Source organism: Pseudorca crassidens, chromosome 12 (genome assembly GCF_039906515.1).
Source record: "Pseudorca crassidens isolate mPseCra1 chromosome 12, mPseCra1.hap1, whole genome shotgun sequence".
NCBI lineage: Eukaryota > Metazoa > Chordata > Mammalia > Artiodactyla > Delphinidae > Pseudorca > Pseudorca crassidens.
In genome coordinates, this window is record NC_090307.1 from 80,244,601 (window position 1) to 80,266,077 (window position 21,477).

At 45.8% G+C, this 21,477-nt stretch overlaps 1 protein-coding gene across 7 annotated transcripts in view; it reads right to left on the minus strand.

Moving 5' to 3' along the window:
• Positions 1 to 6,629, minus strand: part of FBXO21 (F-box protein 21) — a 53,113-nt gene extending 46,484 nt beyond the window's left edge. For 5 of the 7 annotated variants that reach the window (XR_010933332.1, XR_010933333.1, XM_067700750.1 and 2 more), the window contains exons 1-3: positions 6,355 to 6,629; positions 5,341 to 5,476; positions 3,337 to 3,431 (exon numbers count right to left, since the gene is read on the minus strand). Coding sequence is in view for 5 of the 7 variants with exons in the window: in XM_067700750.1 (XP_067556851.1) it covers positions 3,337 to 3,431; positions 5,341 to 5,476; positions 6,355 to 6,593 (470 nt within the window). In the remaining 2 variants the exon portion in view is untranslated. The remainder of the gene's footprint in view (positions 1 to 3,336; positions 3,432 to 5,340; positions 5,477 to 6,354) is intronic. The other 2 variants (XM_067700749.1, XM_067700748.1) reach the window with 1 other exon arrangement.
• Positions 6,630 to 21,477: the final 14,848 nt, after the last annotated feature.

Consider the following 21,477-nt stretch of genomic DNA (forward strand, 5'->3'; position numbering starts at 1 on the left):
TCACAATCTCCCCCGTCCTCTGCTCATTTCTTCTGGACAGCTGTGTTGTATCTACACTGTCAGGGCTTACAGCCATCACATACAATACTTTTTCCCCTACCACCTGTCACTTGGATTTAATTCTACAAGTAAATATGTATTTAATGTTCACCACTAGTTCTTGCATCAGGGTCTCTTTAGTTATTTTGGTTGTCTGAAGCTCATTTTCTAGCATATTTTTCAGGTAGGGCTAAGAAGTCCCTGAGTTCTTTCAAGTGGATGAGTTTTTCCACAGCCCTTACACTTGGAAGTCAGTTTGGCTGGATATAAAAATACTTGGCTGACATTTTCCATCCTTGGGTATCTTAAATGTGTTACTCTTTTTTTTCTCTGGCAGAGAGTACTGCTGTTGAAAAGTTTAATGATTTCTGATTTGTTCTCCCTTATAAGTGGCTTTGTCTTTTTTGCCTGGATCCTCAAAGGACTTTTCTGTCTTTAAAATCTAGTAGTTTTACTGAAATATGTCTCAGTGCTGGTCATTCTGGGTCAATATTCCCAGATATAGTGTATGCCCTTTTAATATGTTGCTTCAAATCTTTATTTGTAGGATGTACTCTTCTTTTAAGACCACATAGAACACCATAAATGTAAACTGTTTTTAAATACCCAGGGACAGGTGCCTTAGCACCAACTACCCTTCTTCCTTCCTATGCTTTCCATATCCAAACAACAAGCATTTGCCAGGAATGAATACAAAGAGGGTCCTTCATGAAAACCGTCATCCCCAAACACTTACAAACATGAGAGTATTCCTTATTATTAAAAAACAACCCCGTTTTAGGTTCAAAATACTCGTCAGGCCAAAGGGTAACATACTTATGATAATTTCTAAGAAGACTATAACGATACACACTTTTAGTGGCTGTGCACATTTAGTCTCTATTTTTTTTTTTTTACCAATCTGATAAGGAAAAATGCAATATTTCATTGTTATTTAATATTTCTTCGAAGAGTGAACTTAAAAGTCTTTTTACTTGACTGCCAGCCACTTGGACTTGCTCTTCTGAGAATGCTGTCCTCTTAACCTTTGTACATTTTTCAATTTCTTTTTAGAAATTTTAAGGATTCTATTGACTTTGTTTATGGTTTCTTTGGTCATACAAGTCTATTTGTTTAATTGCAAAATCATTTGTCATTATTTTTTTTTATTGCTTTTGCATTACCAGTCTTGGTTAAGGAGGTATCCCCAGATTGTACATGAAGTCTCCTATTTTCTTGAAGGATTTTCATTGTGACAGTTTTAAATTTTAGGTTGTTTAATCTCTTGGAATTTAATTTTTGTATATGATACAAGTTTTACTTTCTTCCAGATGGATATTCAGTTATATCCAATACCATTCATTAAATAACCCATCTTCTCCCCTCTGAGTTTAAATATATTAAATTATCTGTTATGCTGAGACATGAATTTGAATTATCCTTTGCCACTGATGTAGCTATCTATTTTTATTCAAATATTGTATTGTTTGATAACAGGTAGTATCATAATATGTTCTAATATCTAGTGATGCAAGTTTCCCATTGTGATTATTTAAAAATTGTTTTTTCTGGCTCCTGTGAATTTACTATTCTGTATATGTTTTATGACAATACTATCCATTCAAAACACACAGAACTCTCCCCTCCCAAAACTCTTGTTGGATCCTAACTGGAAAAGCACTAAGTTTATGTATTAATTTTGGAAGAATCAACATTTTCATGATGGTAAGTCTTCTTATTCAAGGACATGTTATCTCTTATGCTTTTCAAACAACATTCTATAGTCTGACCTGGGAAACCCATCCCCAGGAATCTAATACTCAGAAATGAAAGCACTAGGAACACCACCCTCCCTAGTAACAAAATGGAGAAGAAAGTGGTCACCCATTAATGGGGGATGATTAAATAAGTTATGGTATACACTACAAAACAGTATGCAGCCATTAACAAAAGTGAATTTGATTTTTACCGTTGATTAGGATAGATTTCCACGGGGCAATGTTGAATGAGGAAAAAAAGATATTGAAAAGTACCTATTATTTGATCTCAGTTTTGTAAAGTGACGATCCCCCTCCATCCGCATGTATATCATATTAGCATGGAAGCAAACAACCTAGGTTGTCATCATAAATTACGGGAGTGGGGGCTGGGAAGGGCAGTGCAAACGGAGGGAGAAGGAAGGAAAAAAACAACATAAATAAGAAAAAAAATAAAAGTCTGCACTAAACATCAAACCAAACCCAAAACAACCAATAAACTGAGTATGTATAATATTTATGTATCTAAAAGTTTATGTGTATGTATGTAAAAAAGCCAGGTCGACTTTTATTTTTAAGGCTGCACAATACTGACTATTAGATCCCACTTCAATTCATTTATAGATAAACCAAAATAGAAACAGAAAAATGACCTCTGCATCAGAACTCATCCAAGGCCTAGAATAGTGACACATCTTACCTCTCCCCACAGCTGTTCCACTGATAGATATTTCTCTCTCCTAAACCCCCTTGCAAACACCAAGAAAAATGTCTTGCTCCCTGTTTGTGAGACATTTCACAATAATCTCTCTTAAGGAATATGTTAAACTAGCACTCTTATCTTCCATCACTAGTAAAGTTTCTAGAACTTTTAGAGCAGAAAATCTTTTTCGTAGGTTAAGCTTAACTTTTTCCAGATAAGCTGGAAGCCAAGTCATCTTTCAGGTAAACTGGAAATTAACCTTCACAGCAGAAAATATAAGGCATAAAAAAATTTAAGCAACAACCAAGAGAGAATGGATTCTTCTTAATCAGGAGAGAAAAAAGGCTCAACCAAATATCTATAATGTTCATCGCCAAAGTAAGATTACTGCTTACCAGAATTCAGAAATTGTAAAAAAAAAAAAAAAAAAAAAAAATTATCCATTACATTAAGACATACGTAAGAAATTTTTTAAATTTTTTAAATTCAACTCATGACAGGCAAATTTGGTGGTAGTAGATGAAGAGATGACAACAAAGAAAAGATAATCTGTACTACCCAAATGATATACAGATACAAGTACCCAGAGCACAGTATTTGACCCATAGGAGGACTAAATATTAATTCTCCCAAAAGGATTTTTGCACCATTTCTTTAAACATCAATTGTCTTGGTGTATTTACCTTATATACACGGAATTTTTCAAAAATGTAACTATGGCAACATGAATGTAACATGAAATATTTGGAAATACATGGACCACAGTTCAGTCACATACAAATTACAGCAATTAATTCTGGGGTTATTATTAAAACACACAAACAAACAAACAAAATCCCTGATAAATCTACAGCTTACCTCCCTTCCATATTTAGGATACACACCAGTTCATCCTCAAAAAATATCTCTGGTCCCTCCAGATTCTCAATGTCACTAAAACCGTTACAAGGGACCTATGAAGAAGAGACACAAAGAGGCCTCAGTAACGAGTAAGAATGTTGTTGTCACTCTCACACACAAATCTGAGTTGCAAACAAAGCTGCTCATTTCTATGGAAGTGGTTAACACCTCTCCCACACTACCTTGCACCACCCACCCACTAGAGGTGCAAAGGAACATGTGGAGTAACAATCATTTGTTCAGATCATAACTGTTAGCTGTAAATGAATTATATCTTCAAAGACTGGAATTTCTGAAAGCGATAACTTACATCGGAAATGAGAAGAAAAATAGCTCTGAAATGAGGACTAGAAATACAAAAATCTCCTAATTCACAACAACTATTCTGTGCAGTCTACGTTGTATTCAACTAGGAGTGTAGGGCCAGGGAGAGAAGTCCAGTGCTTTGGGCAACTCTTAACCGACTGGGCATGTTTCTCCTCTGTAAATTGAGGTGGTGGTACCAATGAGTTTTAAGTTCCCCTTGGTTTAAAATTCTATTACTTCTCCCACTTTTCTTTTTGAAAGTAGCCAGGAAATTTCTTGTCAACCTGTGTGCATGTTGAGAACACAGGAATACAAGGGTCCTGAGCCAAAGTAATCATCCACCCACAGATCAATCCTAAGTATACTCCCGTTATGTTCAAAGTCCTTGACACGCTTCTAATCAAGCAGAGGTACAGGGAAAGAGGGAGCTGGGGAAAAAACACAACAATGCATTATTATTAGACAAAGGCACAGGCTGTTAAGTATGCATACAAAACCAGCTGGACTGTAAGTAGAGACAGCAAACTAGCAGCCCATGTCCAAGTGCATTAAACACATCCAGCACCCACATATATGTATGTGCAAACACATGGAAACCAGAATGGAATACCTGTGATGATGAATGCTCTTAGCCAGCGTATGGCTTATCCAAAGTAGGACATAAATTCTGACCATTCTAACATGAACAAACATTTATAGAAATGAATTACACTAGGAAATAGTTCGTTTTATTCTCTATAGGGGAACAAGTTCAAATTTGTCCAAAGTTCAAATTTTCCCTTTCAAAACTTGAAAAGCCTTGAAAACATTTCAAAACGTATGAACTCCATTAAGCAATAGTAATTAAAATCAGAAATAGGAATTAATCTTTAGTAAACCAGGATAGTAAAATAAATCAGACTGGCTCCATTTCTAGACCTCTGATCAGAAATAAACTTAAAATATTAGCGTGGACTATTTTCCAGAATTTACAAAAAGTTAAGAATCAGGACCCGATACAGAAACTTCTGTGAGAGATTCTGTGGAAGGGAAACCAACCAACCAACCCATGCACTTCAGCAATATTAAAAAACAAACAAACAAACAAAATAACTTTCCAGGGATAATGAATACAAGACGATTTAATTGAGGGAGTAATAATTCTTGATTTACAGGGATGTCTTGATTTTAGACATGTCTTAATCCTCTGTTACCTTAACAAATAATGCAGTTCACTACTGGTTAGAACCTGCAAAGCCAGAGAGAAGAACCATATTAATTTTGGCAACGCTTCTGGAAAATAACTGGGTGAAATCTGTACTGTTTAATCATGGATAATACCCCCAATCATGTGGAGGCTGCAAAATATATGTTTAACCCAATTAAAGAGAAACAATGCTGATCACTGCGCCGCGGGTCCCTCCTTCCCTCTCCCTCCCCCTCTCCCCCCATTCTCTCTGGCTTTAGAAAAGTAAAGCTGGCAGGGACAAATGGCTTCACGTTGCTGGATAGCAGGAAAAGGACACAATGACTCTTGCAGCCATCTAAGTGAGGAAGGGATTGTGAGAGCACTGAAAAGGGAGATAGCAAAAAGAGCTGGATGAGCTCATGCCTACAGACCCAGACGCAGACACCACTACCATGCAAATGCTTAGAGCTCCATCAACAGATCCTTACGTGCTCTGAAAAGAACCTCTTTGAGAAGGAGGCTACAATCTTCCGGGCCTCTAACCCAGCTTTTTGCCGAACTTTATACTCCTCCAACCAATTGACGTAGTCGGTGGGGCTGTAGTGTTTCATAAGGGAAGGCCACCTACAAGGAGAGAAACACCCCCTCAGCTTAAGAGAGCCTCAAAGGCAGACAAACACGAATCAAAGGCAGCCTTGGAAAACAGGGAAAGCGGTTGGGTTTAGGGGTCAGAGGGGCCCTGGCGATGGACCTAGTTCAAATCTCCACCCGGCACGCACGCACTCGCTTACGGCGTGACCTTGGCGTAGCAGTATGAATACCGTGTTTCCACTCCCCGTTTATAAAATGCGGACCGTGGGAGCAACAACAATCATAGTGATGACAATCACAGTTAACATTAATTGCGCGCCTCCGAAGAGCCGGGCCCTGTGTAAGTGCTCCCTATACATCAGCTCATCTAATCACCACAGTAAAAGCTAGGTCTAATCAACACCGTTTAAAGTCGATGAATGAGGCTCAAAAAAGGGAAGTCGCTACCCCTAAGGTCGCACGGCGAGTACGCCAGGGCCAGATTGTATCCCGGGTCCCACACCGAAATCTGTGCTCTCAGCCAACAGCCAGGGGAGGATGCGCCCGCTTCCTCAAAGGGCTGTAAGCAGCACTGCATCACCCGGTCCGTGTAAACATTCTAGCACAGAGTCGGGCACAAAAGAAGCGCGCATGATGGATTAGCCGTGATACCACGGTCGTCATCCTTTATGGAGGGGCCGGCTGCTGGGCGCTTCCCAATGCGCAATCTGGACACCGGCGGGTCCGCCTGGCGTGGACCGAGGGGCCGGCGGCCTGGAGGCCTTTGTCTGTCTGTCCGCGGGAAGGGGTCCGGGGGTGGGATGCGGAGGTGGGGTCCGCGCGCGGGCAGGGAGGTGGCGGCTCCGGGCGGCCAGGCCCGGGCCCCGGGGGGCGCAGAGAGGGGGCGCGGGAGGCATGGGCGGCGGGCTCACCTCACCCGGAACTGCTCCTTCCACACCTTCCCGCTACTCTGGCACAGCTCGCGCAGCCGCCGGCAGGTGCTGGAGACGCGGCCGATGTCGGCGGCCGTCAGCGAGCCGCTGCACAGTATGTACTCCAGCACCTCGCCGGGCAGGTTGACGAGGCAGCTGAGGCCCGCTGCCTCAGGCGCGGCCTCCTCCGCCAGCGCCGGCACCACTTCCATCGCGCTGTCGACCGCTGCCGCCGCCATCTTGTCCGCGTACCTGGGGTCGCCGCGCGCGCGCGCGCGCGCCAGGGCGCCCCGCTTCGCCCCGCCCACCCGCCTTGAGGGGTGGGCGCCACGGTCGCCCCACCCACGCCCGTGGCCACACCCCCTCGGCCCCAGCTGCTCTCGAAGGGCTGAGCTGTGGCCAAGGAAAGGAAATGCGTTTTGGAAAATAACAGCGCGGTGGGGCCTGGAAGCTGTGAATGGACAATAATAGTGGCATCCATGTTTATTATGTGTGCGGAGCGTTTCCTGTCAATGAGCTCGTCGGCCCTTACCAATAACCCTATGAACTGTTCTTCTCCCCAAGTTACAGATGGGGAAACTGAGGTTCAGGGAGATACATGGACTTGTTGGGAGTCCCTTGTCCTAGATTCTAATCCAGATCCGCTTGACTCTGCTTGACTGTATGCTAAACAGTATGCTGTAATAATAACAAACTTAATATTCATGAGCGGGTGCCCTGCCCAGCACTCTAAATCCGTTCTTCAAGGACGCCTCACTTGAGCCCTCTGCCATAGGTACCACATTTTATATACGTTCTACAGATAAGGAAAACCTGGCTCATAAAGGTGGGAGTCACTAGTTGAAAGTCACAGAGACAAAAAGTGGTCGAACCTGGATTTGAATCCTCCAAACAGGAGTTCCCATTCACCTGTGGGTGGGCACTCTCTTACTTCCGTGCCTGCACCTATTTATTTATTTTTCCAACTCAGTTTAGTTTCGTGACAGGCCCTGGGCTGTGTGCCTTGGGGATACAGAGGTGAATAAGACAGTGTCCTTGCCTCCCAGGAGCTCAAAGTCCTCCCCCGCCTCTCTCCCATCCCCACCCCCTGTAATTTACCTTGTCCCCTCCCAAAGTTTCCTGCCTTGGAAAGGACCAACCATCCCTCCCTTCCTGCAAAACTGGAACCTGCTGCCATCCTTGCGACCTCTCTTTTCCTCACCCTCTGTATCCCAATGCCCCATAGAGGATAACATATCCAAGCCTCCATTTCCACATCTATAAAATGGGGATAACAATAGATCTTCCTGTTAAATGAAACAATATATATACATCAGGTCCTGTTGCTGCATAAGAAATAAACCCAAAGCCTAGGAGCTGCAAAGAACCTTGTTTTTGTGCTCTTGATTTTGTCGGTCGGGAAATGGGGAAGGGCTCAGCCGGGCAACTGTGAATTAGAATCAGGTGGCAGCTCCAGAGTCTCTGCTTTCAAGCACTGCATGCTTTCAAGATCCCACAGGGCCTGGAAAAAGTGTTGAGATCTTAAAGTGTGCTAGGAAACACTACCTGTATTCAAATGCCCAACAGAGGTTAAGTTCTCTGTGCCTCAGTTTCTTCAGAGAAACTTTTTTGTGGGAACAGGAAAGCAATTCTCTTCTCTAAAAGATCACTCCTAATATTTCTCAAATCTATCTCCTTCTCTGTCTCCTCAGCCACTGTCCCAGTCCATGTGAATATCAGCCTTGGTGACACGCAGACCTCGGTAAGGTTTGCAGCCCGTTAAGTGGAAGGCAGACCCCCACAGCTGCACAGGTGGTTGGTAAGACATTCTTGTGAACGACTATGGATTTCTTTTCAATGACAAATTAAAATTAAACTCTCCTGCCGATCCAGAAAATCCTCTCCAAACCCTAGGAAAGGAGAACAGTTTTATTGTTGAACAAGCATTAAACTAGATGGTGATGCACATCGCAGGTAACCTGCTAATGAGATTACAAAGACAGAAAGAAATCCCACCCTTTTGTATACAGCCAAACATTTCATCGTGTACATGCTTCTGAGATTAATGGTGGCTTGTAAATTACCATTCACTTAAAAAGTAAGAGGACCTGATCACACTTTCCCTAGTTTATTCTTTCCAAGTTCATCCTAAGGTCACCTGGCAAATGGGGTACACATTGTACTACCTGCCTTTGTCTCAAGGAATAATAAAATTGCTCATCTTTGTGATAAGCTGGTGGTTACAGCCTGAAATGGAGTGCTTAGACTCCCACATCGCAGGGAGAAAAGGACACTACCTTCCTTGATATTTACATTTCAAAGAGATGGTTCCCAGGCCCTTAAGAGAAACATTTCTGGGCTGTGACATTGGCAAGAGGCTTATTGAGCCTTTGAAAAGATTTGCAAAATGTACGGTAGACATACAGTGGAGTAGTATTCAGCCATAAAAAGGAGTGAAGCACTGACACGTGCTACAACATGGATGAACCTTGAGAACATGCTGCTAAGTACAAGAAACCTCACACAAAAGGGCAAATATTGTATGATCCCACTTCTGTGAAACATCTAGAATAGGCAAATTCATAGAGACAGAATGTAGATTAGAGGTTTACCAGGGGCTGGGAGGGAGGAGGGAATGGGGGGTTATTGCTGAATGGGTACAGAGTTTCCGTTCAGGGTGATGAAAAAGTTCTGGAAAGAGATAGTGGTGACAGTTACACAAGAGGAATGCCCTTAATGCCATTGAATTGTGTACTTAAAAATATTTAAATCATAAATTTCCTGTTATGTACAGTTTACCATAGTAAAAAATAAAAATAGCACCCACAGAAAAGATTTACATCTGTATCAAAGAGACAGAGGAAAGATTGACACATACAGAATTTGTCAAGGAAATACTCTAAGAAAGGAAGGAGGGAATGTGTCTCTTTCCATTTTGGCAACAGGGAAAATTCTAAGTTTTTAATGTACCCTTTCGCTGAACTGCTGACTGTATTTAACACAGAGCTCGTCCCCACTACCTGAGTTCCTGTTTAAAATTCCCTAGCAAAAGCCCAAATCCTTGACTCCCCAGAGTTCCTCCTGGGTGCCCTCTCCCTGCTGTAGCAAAAGAATAACCCTATCTTTGTGGACCATCGGTGTATTTCTGGTTATCTTTGGCTGGAGGACTTCGACGTTCCTCTCCCACGAGATCGCCACAGTCCAACTAGAGAGACCATTTCAATCCCCCTCAACATCTTCTATGGCTTTCCTCGTTCTCGAAATAAACAAACACATCCTTTCTCTTCTGATACAGCCCCTAGACTCTCCCTCCCACCTGCTAATCCAGGGCCACTTTCCTGGAGTGTCTGCAGCTCCTACTCATCCTTTAGGTCTAACTCAAGCTCTTGCCTGCAGAAACACACGTCTGCTGACCACAGACTAAGTCTGCTTCTGTCTCTGCCCTTGCAGAACCCCTTTTATTCATTCAGGACACACTCCCAAACTGTCATAATACACACCTTGGTGTGATTATCAGATTCACCCACCAGCACGGGCCAATTTTTCGGGGTGTGGACAAAGAATGCTGCCTCCCATTTCAGTAAACAAAGAATGCTGGAACCATCAAGCCATCAGCTGCCCCCGATGGTGCACCCTGACGGGGATTCAGGATGGAGAAAAACAGGGTACTGGCCCTACATAGTTAAGATGCTTATCAAAGGAATGATTTTTAATAAGCCCAGACCCTTGCATATTTTCATATATAGAAAAGCACTAAAATCATTAACTTGAGATGTCTGTTTTTTTGTGATTAGCAGTAATCTTTTGATGTTCGACTACATGTTTTGTTTTTTCAGCAAAAACTCCTGTATATCCTGGTTCCTCCCTTTCCACTTTGGAACAGTTCCCCAGAGCTATCTGAGAGGCTGCCTTCCCAGGCCAGAGTCCTCAGTAAGGTCCCCGAATAAAACACGACTTGAAACTTTTAGGTTGTGCTTCTTTTTACAGTCAGTAGGGGCCTGAAGCTTTACTGTTTGGAGGCCCTGTTTTATTTTATTTTTTTTGGCCATGCCTGCAGCTTGCAGGGAACCGGGGATCAAACCTGGGCCCTCGGCAGTGCAAATTTGGAGTCCTAACAATTGGACCGCCAGGGAATTCCCTGGAGGCCCTGTTTTAGAAAAGGAACACACAGGATGAACTTGTAAGTCAACAGGAGGGCATTTATGTAGAATGAGGAAAGAAGGCGCCTTAGATGTGGGACCCAAAGTTTATCATTCATTCGAGGATAAACACATTTCTTCCTATAAAAGGTAACCTCCGTAAAAGCAGGGCCTCTGTCCCATTTTGCTCAAATATTTACTGAAGGTACTGCTAGGATGTATGAGAAGGTTTTGTGCTATCGTACAGACACAGCTCTGCCCGGTCACCCCTGGATGTGTGTGGCTTTTCCCCTCACCCGCCCAAGTCTTCTCAGTCACCTAATTGAGGAAGCCCTGCCTGGCCGCCTCATTTAAAACCCTCTGTCACTCTGCCCTGCTTCGTTTTTCTCTAAAATTTCTTATCACCATCTAACATACTCTTCAAGAAAACCACTTATGTCTCTCTCCTTCCAGTAGAATGTGAACTCTACTGGTTGTTCTCCAATGTCTACAAAAGAGCTTGACACATACTAGGTCCTCCTTATATTTCTAATGAATGAGTGAATTAATCCTGTGAGCGCAGAGCAATTGAGCTGGATGTATTTTGCATACGGGGTGGAAGTGAATCTTTGAGGGCCAGAGAGTAGGCTATGGTAGGCTGAATAATGGCTCCCACAGACGTTCACATTCTAATCGCTAGAACCTGTGAATAGGTTACTACGATGTGTGGGTTTTTTCCCCCCGACGTTGCCAAGCTATTCTCCGACACCAGCTGGGTGTCCTACAATTCAACTCAGTGCTGACACCATCTACCTGATACTCTCGACCAGGAGACAGATCCCACAGGTTAAGGGTTCAGTCCTGCCAGACTGCTCCCCCCCCCGGCCCCGCCCACATCAGAAGCCACATTGCAAGTCCCTGTTGTCACCTGTGCTTCTGCCAGTCTGGCTACAGGTCGGAGCTCCCCATGACGCCCCTCCTTGTGTTTGATTAACTTGCTAGAGTGGCTCACGGAACTCAGAGAAACGTTTTGCTTACTAGATTCACCAGTTTACTATAAAAGGTATAACTCAGGAACAGCTGGATGGAAGAGATGCACAAGGCAAGGTATGGGGAAAGGGTGTGGAGCTTCTGTGTTCCCTGAGCCCATCACTTTCCCTAAATATCCACATCTTCACCAACCTGAAAACTCTCCAAACCGCATCCTTTTGGGTTTTTACGGAGGCCTCATTCCATAGGAATGATTGATTAAATCACTGGGCATTGGCGATCGATTCAACCTCCAGCCCCTCTCCCCTCCAAGGAGGTCAGGGGCATAGGACTGAAAGTTCCAACCCTCTAATCACCTGGTTGGTTCCCCTGGCAACCAGCCCCTTCCTCAGGTGCTTTCCAAAAGTCACTGCAGTAACATAAACTCAGGCGTGGCTGAAAGGGGTTTGTTAATAACAAGACACCTTTGTCACTCTTATCACAGGAGATTCCAAGAATTTTAGGAGTTCTGTGCCAGAAATAGGATCAAGACCAAATATATCTTTCTTATTATAAACCACAATATCACAGGTATCTTACATGGCAAAAGGGACTTTGCAGATGTAATTACGTTAGAAATCTTGAGATGCAGAGATTATCCTCTACAATCTTGTGGGCTCAGTGTAATCACAAGGGTCCTTATAAGAGGGAAACAGGAGAGTCAAGGTCAGAGAGAGGGGATGTGACGATGGATACAGAGGTTGGAGTGATGCTGGGCCATAAGCCAAGAAATGTGGGCAGCGTCTAAAAGGTGGAAAACATAAGGAAATGGATTCTTCCCTAGAGCAGCAGCAATAAGAAATCAACACAGATTAAACACAGATTTTACTTTTCTATTGCTGCCATAACAGATTACCACAACTTAGGGGCTTAAAACAACATAAATGTATGATCTTATGGCTCTGGATGTCAGAAGTCTCAAATGGGTCTTACGAGGCTAAGATCAAGACATCAGGAGAGCTGTGTTCCTTCTGGAGGCCCTGGGTGAAAATCAGTTCTTGGCCTTTCCCAGCTTGTAGAGGCTATTTGAATTCCTTGGCTCATAGCAGCATCACTCCAACCTCTGCAGCAATAAAGCAGTATGCCAGGGAGATTTTGTCACTGTTTGTCACTCAGCATTATTGTGGCAATAGGTTAACAGTTACATAGAAGCAGGTAAAATGCACACACACACACACACACACACACACACACACACACACACACACACACAATTGCAAAGCAGTACCTCCATGATGCCAAGCGATTGGTACAGGCAGGAAGTATAGTTGGTGGGTAGAGGAGGGCTTCCCTGAAAGGGCAGTGCTTGAGTCCGGCTCTCAGCAACAGAGGTGGGATCCGCAGAGGTGAGAGGGCAAAGTGGGCTTTCTAGGTAGGGGGTATGCCGGAGGCAAAGGCCAGCCAGAAGGAAAACAAAAGCTGTGTTTAGAGACCTTGGGGCGAATCAGTGAAGCTTTGAGTGGAGCAGTGGCCGAAACAGAAACCCAAAGGCTGCTTGTGGCCAGAGCGGGCACTGAGTGTTGGCCGGAGGGGTTGGTCTTCCCCCTCTGGTCCCTGGTGGCCCCGAATGCCTTTGAGCGAAGGTGAGATGTTTCTGGAAAGGCAATCTGGGGGCAGTGTGTGCTTTTCAAGGAAGGCGATGCTATTAGCACCAGCTTGGAGGAACATGAAACAGGTGTCTCTCTTCCTGCCGATTTTGCTGGAGGCTTTTCTGCTAATAACTGCATTTCCATTAGCGACTCTTTAAAGCCTTCAAAATGAAAGTGATTCAATTACTCACTGCGTAATGTTTAATTAATGCCACAGACACTACACCTTGAGTTGACAGTATGTCTCAGAGGCTTTCTCGCATTTAATAGCTTCTTTTCCCCAACACATCCTTATGAGTTGTGGGGCTCATCACCCTCGAAGATCCCCAAATTCTTGGAAACAGTAAATTAGTGAGGAGAGAGTGGGGCTCCCGATATCAACTTCCAACCTCGACTCTGAGTTCCAGCTGACAAAACCAAGATGCCGAGAAGCCAGGAGACCACCCACCCCTGTCCTCCCACCCTGTTCCCAGGTCTAGTAATACAAAAGATTTGAGACTTAAAAAAAAATCACTTTACTAATTACTTTGGTTTTAATCTTCTGCTATTTGATTAACTTAATCTTATTTTCCTCAAGAGGCTATTGCGAAAGTGATTTCCTTTTACTGATGTGGGTTAAGCGCTATATTGATTGTAAATACTTTCCCTGTTTTTGCTTCCTTGGCGATTTTGCCAAGGGTACAATGAAAAAAATAAGACGTACATTTTTACTATTTAACTGACTGCAAAGCCCATATTCTGTAATGATCTGCAGTGATTCAGAAATCCTTTTTCCCTCCTCCCCTACTTGTTTTCCATCCCCTTCTCCTTTTGATTTGTGGTTGGGAAGGTTCTGTTTTGGTGTAAACGTGGATTTTTTCACCTGGTTGCCAGGCAACAGAAGCCACCCCATTCGGGATGCATATAAATGTTAAATTGTCCCCAGCCACCTTTGAGGCTGGGCTTGTCAAAACTCCAGTGTGTGTATGAATCACGTCAGGGAGCTGGTTAAAAACGTGGGCGGTGTCAGACCTTATCCCCAGCGAGCGCTAATGAGCAGGTGTGGGGAGAGGCCAGGACCTGGCTTTTAAAACCAGTGGCCCCTGTGTTGGCAGGTGGTCTGGGAAACGCAGTGCCTAAGTATCAAATGACAAATGGCATCAAGATGGGGCTGTTTGAGCTTCAGTAAGAGAAAAGGGCTGAGAAAGTTGGAAGGAACCAGAGCTAGAACCTTAGTTTACTTGTGTATAGGACTCTTCGATTCTATCCTATTCTATTCCATTCCATTCCATTCCGTTCCATCATGTTATATGTGTGTTGCCTCTATTAACTCATTTAATCCTATCGCAATGCAATGAAGTCAAAATGATCACAGCCTATTTTACAGTGAAGAAGTGAAGGTACAGAGAGGTTAGGCAACTTATCCGAAGTTGCACAGCTAGGAAGTAGAGGAGCCAGGATTCGAATTGTGACGGTCTCTTAGCAGCAGCACTGTGTCGACTGGAGAAAAATGCACAACCTAAAAGTTGAGAATTATGTTTTATGTGGAACCTTACTGAGCACTCTAGCCCGGGAAGGCAGCCTCTCGGATAGCTCTGAGGAACTGTTCCAAAGAAGTAAGGGAGGAGCCAGGATATATAGGCGTTTTTGCTGAAAAAAACCCAAACAAACATGTAGTCAAATATCAAAAGATTACTGCTAGTCACACACACACAAAAACCCCCAGCTATCTCAAGTTAATGGTTTTAGTGCTTTTCTATGTATGGGAAGATGGAACAGTCTGGGCTTATGGAAATTATTCCTTGGATTTACATCTTAACTCTCAGGGCCAGCATCTTGTTTTTCTCCATCCGGACTTCCCTTCCAGGTATACCATGGGGGAGGGGTGGGCTGCAGAGGCCGATGGCTTGATGGCAGGCAACATGAGTTGTTTACCAGAATGGCAGGGAACATTCTTTGTTTACTGAAATGGCAGACGACATTTTTTTTTTTTTTTGGGTCCACAGCAAGGTGGTGGTTAAAAATTCTAGATTCTAGAGCCGGACAGTCTGGACTCAAACTCCACATCTAACATTTACTGGCTATGTTGACGTGCTGACCTGCTTTCGCCTTCGTTTCCCAGGTTTTAAATTGAGGAGAGCAATGGTAACGTGTCAAAGTATTTTTGTAAAGATTGGCGTTTGATGCCTGTTAGCCATTATTTTCATTCATTTTTGTAGGAGAGCGTGGGTCCAGGTGCTGAAGCATCCCTGCTTCCTCTCTGATCTGCAGCTCATGTTTGAACTCGGGCCTGAGGCTCAGGGATGGGGCAGAGGTGTCCAGGAACCATGTGTTTGCTGTTGGATAAATAACTCTGTCATTTCAAAGGTTGAATATCGAATGTTTTGTGCTTTCTGACCAGGAAATAGGTGTGAAGTTCAGAATGCCCCAGCGTCTAAATGGCCACGCCCAGAAGGGCAGGATAAAGCCCACCGCCCCACTCGATCCTTTTATAGTGGCCACTCTGTCAGGGTATTTGGGGTCGGTTCCTCTTCGTCTGTCCTTTTAGGGCTTTTGAAGTCTCTGCCTTTTGGAACTGGGTCTGTAGCCAGTCAGGAACTAGGTTCAGGATCTCAGGGTTGTCGTACAGGGAAGAAGGGCTGAGGGAGAAGGTGGTTCCGTCTCTTTGGGGGTCCTTTCTAGGGATGCAGCTGTGATGGGGGCAGAGGTGTCAGGGAGGAGGGTGGACAGGATGCTGAGAAGTACCCTCTAGATCCATGTCAGGAGTCAACAGGTCTTCTCTGGATGCCGGAAATGCCCTCATGCCCTTGGGGCTTGGCTTCTGTTGCAGAGAGCGAGGGCTTCTTGTCCCAAATCGGGACAGCTCTGAAAGGCCATTTTCAGAATTCCCTGCAGCGTTGGCTGAAGTTTCTGTTGAGACAACATTGCAGCTCAGGCTTCCCCTCCCGCCTTCCCAAGAGCGCCCCTCTGCCCCCCATTCAGCCTCCTGCTGCCTCTGTCTCAGACTGGGCTTCCTGGTACCCGGCCCACTGCAGTGGGCAAAGACAAGAGAAATTCCAAGCAAATTAAACAAAAGACCACGGTCAGTCAAGTCAAGTCCACTTTTTAATATTTTGACCATGATGCAAACAGGCATAAATAGACTTTTGTTGAATTCCATCAAATTAGAAGATAAGAATTATACAGAAAAGCATGCGGCGAGCACAGCCTGGACAACCTCGCAGAGAGCATGGGGCGGGTGTCAGTCCTTCGAGAAGGTGCTGGAGCGCATGGGACACTTGGCGGAGATTAGCAGCATTGAGAGCTCAGAGGTAGGGGGAGGTCCGAGCTTCTGGCAGCGCGTTCAGTGACAGGTGACACCGGCTTGGCCCACCTCCCTGGCTCCCCAGCCCCGGAAGGAACGGAAACCCACCACCACTGGTGCAGCAACGCAGGGCGACCCCCTCCCCGCACCCTGCGCCCCCCAGGTAACCACTGCTGAGCCCGGAGTGGGTCTTACGATCACAACGATGACACGACAACACGGAAAACAGGGTGGAGATGGGGTGGGGGGGCACGGGAGGGCGCTGGGCCTCCGTGGGCCTTCATCAGAACTGGATGCCAAGGGCACAGTAGCTTATGCAATCGGCGCTGTCATCCTTCTGTCTTGGGCAGGAGTTGGCAGAACCACACTTTTTCATTCCCTTTTGAAATCCTCCAAGTTCTTGGCGGCAGACAATGGAGAGAAAACCATTGGGCTGAGAAATGCTCTGCCTATTCCAGGAGGTGGATGGTGAGAAGGCCTGGGGCAACCGGTAGAGATTCTGTTGCCCCCAGGGGACATCTGGCAACGTCCGAAGACATAGTTGGTTGTCACGACTTGTGAGGGTGGGGTGGGACTGCTACTGACATCCAGTAGCTGGAGGTCAGGGGTGCCACTCAACACCCTACAATGCCCAGGACAGCCCTCACCACAAAGAATTCCCCAGCCCCAAATGCCAACAGTGCTGAGGTTGACGGACCCTGGACCAGAGTCTCCTAGGAGCCGAGTCTGGGCACTTTGATGTCCTGGCGTCACTTTCTAGAAAACTATGGAAAGATGCATCTTCAGGCAGATCTGTTCCTGTCTGTCAGGGCCACTTGCTTTAAGAACGGGCTCTGCTCTGGACCAGACACGCATGCCCCGCTTGCTCAGACCGTTCAGACGTTCTAGGGCACAACAAACTCGGAAACGCACCGAGGCGCATTTACTCCCGATCACCTCCCCTGCATGCGGCTCTGACAAGTATTAATAGAGAACAGACCCCACCCACACCCCCAAACAGCCCCTGCTTTCCTGGCGTGAAAGTTTACGTGGGTCTTTGCATCTGAGACATATCACTGTGTCTGTGCCACCAGGCGGGGACCAGCAGGTGGACCAAAGTTGGGGTGGCTGTGGAAGAGGAGAGGCCAGGCTGGCGTTAGTCCCCAAAGGCCAAATTCACGTGTGTGGGGACCATCTGTGTTGAGTCCCTGGGGGGCACGGTCACTCCCTCAGCCTCTCAGATCCTTTATCCTCCATCCCAGCTCTTGGTCTGTAATTCTTGAGCCGAATGGCACATTTGGATGCAGGAGAGGGCTGGGAGAAGACAGGGAGTGTGGGCAGGTCCCAAGGGAAGCCCAGATTAATATTTCTTTTTCCTTGTCACCGGCAGGCAGTCTCAGATTAACGTGCCGATTCAGACAGAAGACTTCGAGGGTAAGGTGGGCACAGTGCCATGCTGGAGATCGGGGGCAGGGGCGATGGAAATATACAAGGAAACATGGCCGGCTTAAAATCTTAAGTCCATGCTTTCCCTAATGGCATGAATTAAAAGGGCCAGTGCTGTAGTGGTAAGGGGGTCCAGACATCAGCTTGCCCACTCTGGCAGGAGCCGTTTGCACCATGATCTGGGTCAGAGAATCTCACCTGTGGCAAACCTGACTTAGGGCAAAACCTGACCTCCTTTTGGAAGCCCAAAGCAGGGGGCTGCTGAGAGTGTGTTTGGCAAGAAAATCCCGTGTTCTAAGGCCGATGTCTATTGGCCCGGGGTCAGTTCTCTTTCTGCCCATCTAGGCGTGGCTGGACCTTGGAAGGACCCACCCTGTTGACTCGGGGAGAAGCTGGCTATCATGTCAGTTCTGAAAACTCAGCTTTACTTGGAGCCTGTTTTTTTTCTCCTGAGACCCATTTCTCAGCCTAGAGGCAACACTCTTGACTCTCCCTTTGTTCTCATCCTCCACAACAGGTCGGAGTCCAGGTCCTGGTAATTCAACCCCCGGAATGTCTTTATCCCTACATCTGCCCTTTCCCTCATTCAAGCCTTGGGTTTCTGCAATAACCAACCAATAGTTCAACAGGTCAGCCATCCAGGCTCTGTGCTGTAGCCAGAACATTCTTTTCCAAGCATAACCCACATCACCTTATTTTCCCCTTTTAAGAGCACTCCTAAGGACTCTGTGTTGCCTACCAAATAAAGTCAAAATCCCTTGACAAAATTCTGTCTGTTCCCTGCCTATCTCCGCAGTGTACCCCTACCTTCCGCAGCCTTCCAAAGCTGGGCCATGTCTGAAGCCAGCCCCAATTTACCCTGCATGCTCCCTGTCTGTGTCTTTCCCCTCTCTCTTCCTACATCCTGGCAATCTCCTTTCCCCAAACCTGCTGGTGGAATTCCACCGATTGCTCAAACCCCAGACCTGCATGTAGATTCTAAGAATTGTAGCTCTGCATCCCAGATCCTAACCTTCTATAAGAGAGGAAACGTGTTTTGCTCTGTACACTCCACGGTGCCTTCTGCATACTGGAGAGGCAAGAAATGATATAGATTAAGTGAAACAAAATTTGATAGTTTATAATGGGCCAGGAACTGTAACTGGACATTTTATGGGCATTATCTCATTTAATCCACCTTGTGATACAGGTAGATGTGTAGGCTCAGAAAGGTTAGGTCACCAGCTCACAGCTGTCTACAGAAACAGGGGCAGAGTAAGCATTTGGACTCAGGTCTGCTTCTAAAACTCCATTTTGGTGGGTCTGAAGCATTCCCCCAAAGCAAAGATACCTGGCTGTCTCACGCCATAGAAACCAAGGGAAAACCTGTATCCTCTCAGGGAGTTTAACGACTTCTGCTTCTTTTGCAACACAAGGTACAGGAACAGAATTCACAGTGACAATAGGAGAACATGACTGTTCCAGCTTTCCTGTGGCAGGGAATGTCTCATCCCTCCTGGCCAAACTCACCTTTGTTAAGCGGAGTTGGAGCTACTGCTGACCAATTCAAGAGAGCGCAAGAGAAATAAGAGGCCTGCAACTAAGGCGATCCCCCCAAGTGCCCGGGCAACCCTATTTTTGTTCACCTACTGTTACACCAAAATTGGCAGGCTACTGGGACTGAACTACAAACCACCACAAGAGGGCAGCATTTAGCCACCCTGGATCAGAGCTGAACCTGAAATCAGGGCTCCGCTCCCTCTGCCTCTTGATAGGTTCATTACAGCGAGGCTTTTGGTATCAGAGATTCTGGCAAATGAGAGAAACACATCAGACCAATCTCCTGTCCTCCAGCCAGGAGTTATGAAGCAGCTTCTGTTGAGGGTTGAAAGGTGTTTACTTAAAAAACACAAAATAATCATTCTCGGGAAGAAAGATGAATCCTGGTGATATAATCATTTCTTTAGACTCCCTGATAAAGGAAGATGCTATTTTTCTCTGTCTGCCTGCGACTAGAAGGGCAGGGCTATATGAAGAAGGTGGCTGGCATGGAATAAGTGCTCGTAAGTATTTATTTGGCGATGCAAAAGCATTCATGCATAAAGCTTGATTTGGAAAGCGGAGCACTGATTAATCCCTCTATGGTGGAGGTTGGACACAGTGGTTCAGTCCCTGGGGAGCTAGTGACATCTGAGGAGGGTATGTCCAAAAGGCTCAAAGGGTTGGAAAGGAAGCCTCTGGGAGGAGAGCTACTGGCCAGAATCATGTTTGCAGGAAAGAAAGGGTTTAGAATGGGCTTCCCTCCCGGTCAGAGAGGGTCGGCCAAGCATGCCAAGGGCTTGGTCTCTGTGCCATGGAAGCCTGACTCCATGGAGGAAACAGGATCAAAGGCAGGCAGGCGGGGAAATCATAACTGGCATGAAGGCAAACTCCGAGTGCCAGGGATGCGATGCCAGCAGGGGCTGCCGGGAAGGGTGGAAAGAGGCGACATAGAGTTTGCCCTTTGTCTTTCAGAGTCTCTAAGGTTGTCCCCTCCTGGGGACACCTCTTTGGCACCCCCTATCTAAGGCCCTTCCAGAGAGAGCCAGGGCTCTCTCCCTTTGGCAGGCCTCCAAACTGAGCATCAAGAAAGAAATGCCCGTGTGCTGTACAGAAAGAAAAAGCTGTCTTTCCATCAGACAAGACAAAACGAAACAAGACGGAAGATCAGAACTGGCTGATTGCCTTTCAACACCGGGAAGGCGGTTCCTGGGGGGGTCAGTGGAACTTCTTTGCTCCCTCTGGGCGCTGCTCACCATTGATTTTTAGCACTTAAGTGTAGAAAGGGACCCTTCCACCCCATTGCCTCTGAGAAGACGAACTCTCTCAGGTCTGCCTGGGAGAAACTGTACCTGCCCTGATTCCTACCAAAGACTTTCCTGCCTGTTTTTGATCTGAGTTGAGGATAATTTATTTGTCAGAATTATCTTATCAGGTTAAAAATTGGGGGGATCCCTTTTAGAAGACAAAATGCACGAAGGCAGGTACTCCGCACCCTGGCTGGGGTCCTGTAGAGGAAGCCGTGAGATACCTCATGACGGAGTCCCTCCCCAACCTAATCTGCTTTCAGCGGCTTCCATTACTGTATGCCCAGGGGTGAAGCAGTAAGCCCCATTTGGGGGAATAAAAAAATAACAGTGATATTCTTCCTTGATACCGTTTTCAATCTACACAACTTTAAAGTTTGATCCATTCATACTTTTTGGCTTCATAACATTACAATTAGTGGAAACTAAGGACAAGTGATGTTGTCCAAGGTTAGCCAGTGGCAAAGACGGGAAGATTCTTATTTCCAGCTCATTCCCTTGGACGACATTACTTCTGGTCTTATGGGTGGGAGTGCCAAATCAGGCGATCCTGATTGGATCCTGGGGTGCGTGGGGTTGGGGAGCAGGTTTGCCCAATCCATCAGATGGGTTAATTTCCCAGTAAGGGCTCCACTAACTGGGGCCAGCATCTAAATGCATCTAATTCAGTGATTTCCCCTTTCATTGGAGATTTCCCCCTTGATCATCACGCCCCATCTCCGTGCCCTGACCCTATATAACCAGGACAGTTAGGATGCTTCCAAGCGTTTCAGGCGTGCTAGCACAGACCCTTAATTATGGATGTGTGAGGCCCCAGTAGGGGCTGGGGCACATTTCTTGGCACGGAGGGTCTGCAGGCGACATGCCTGCATGAG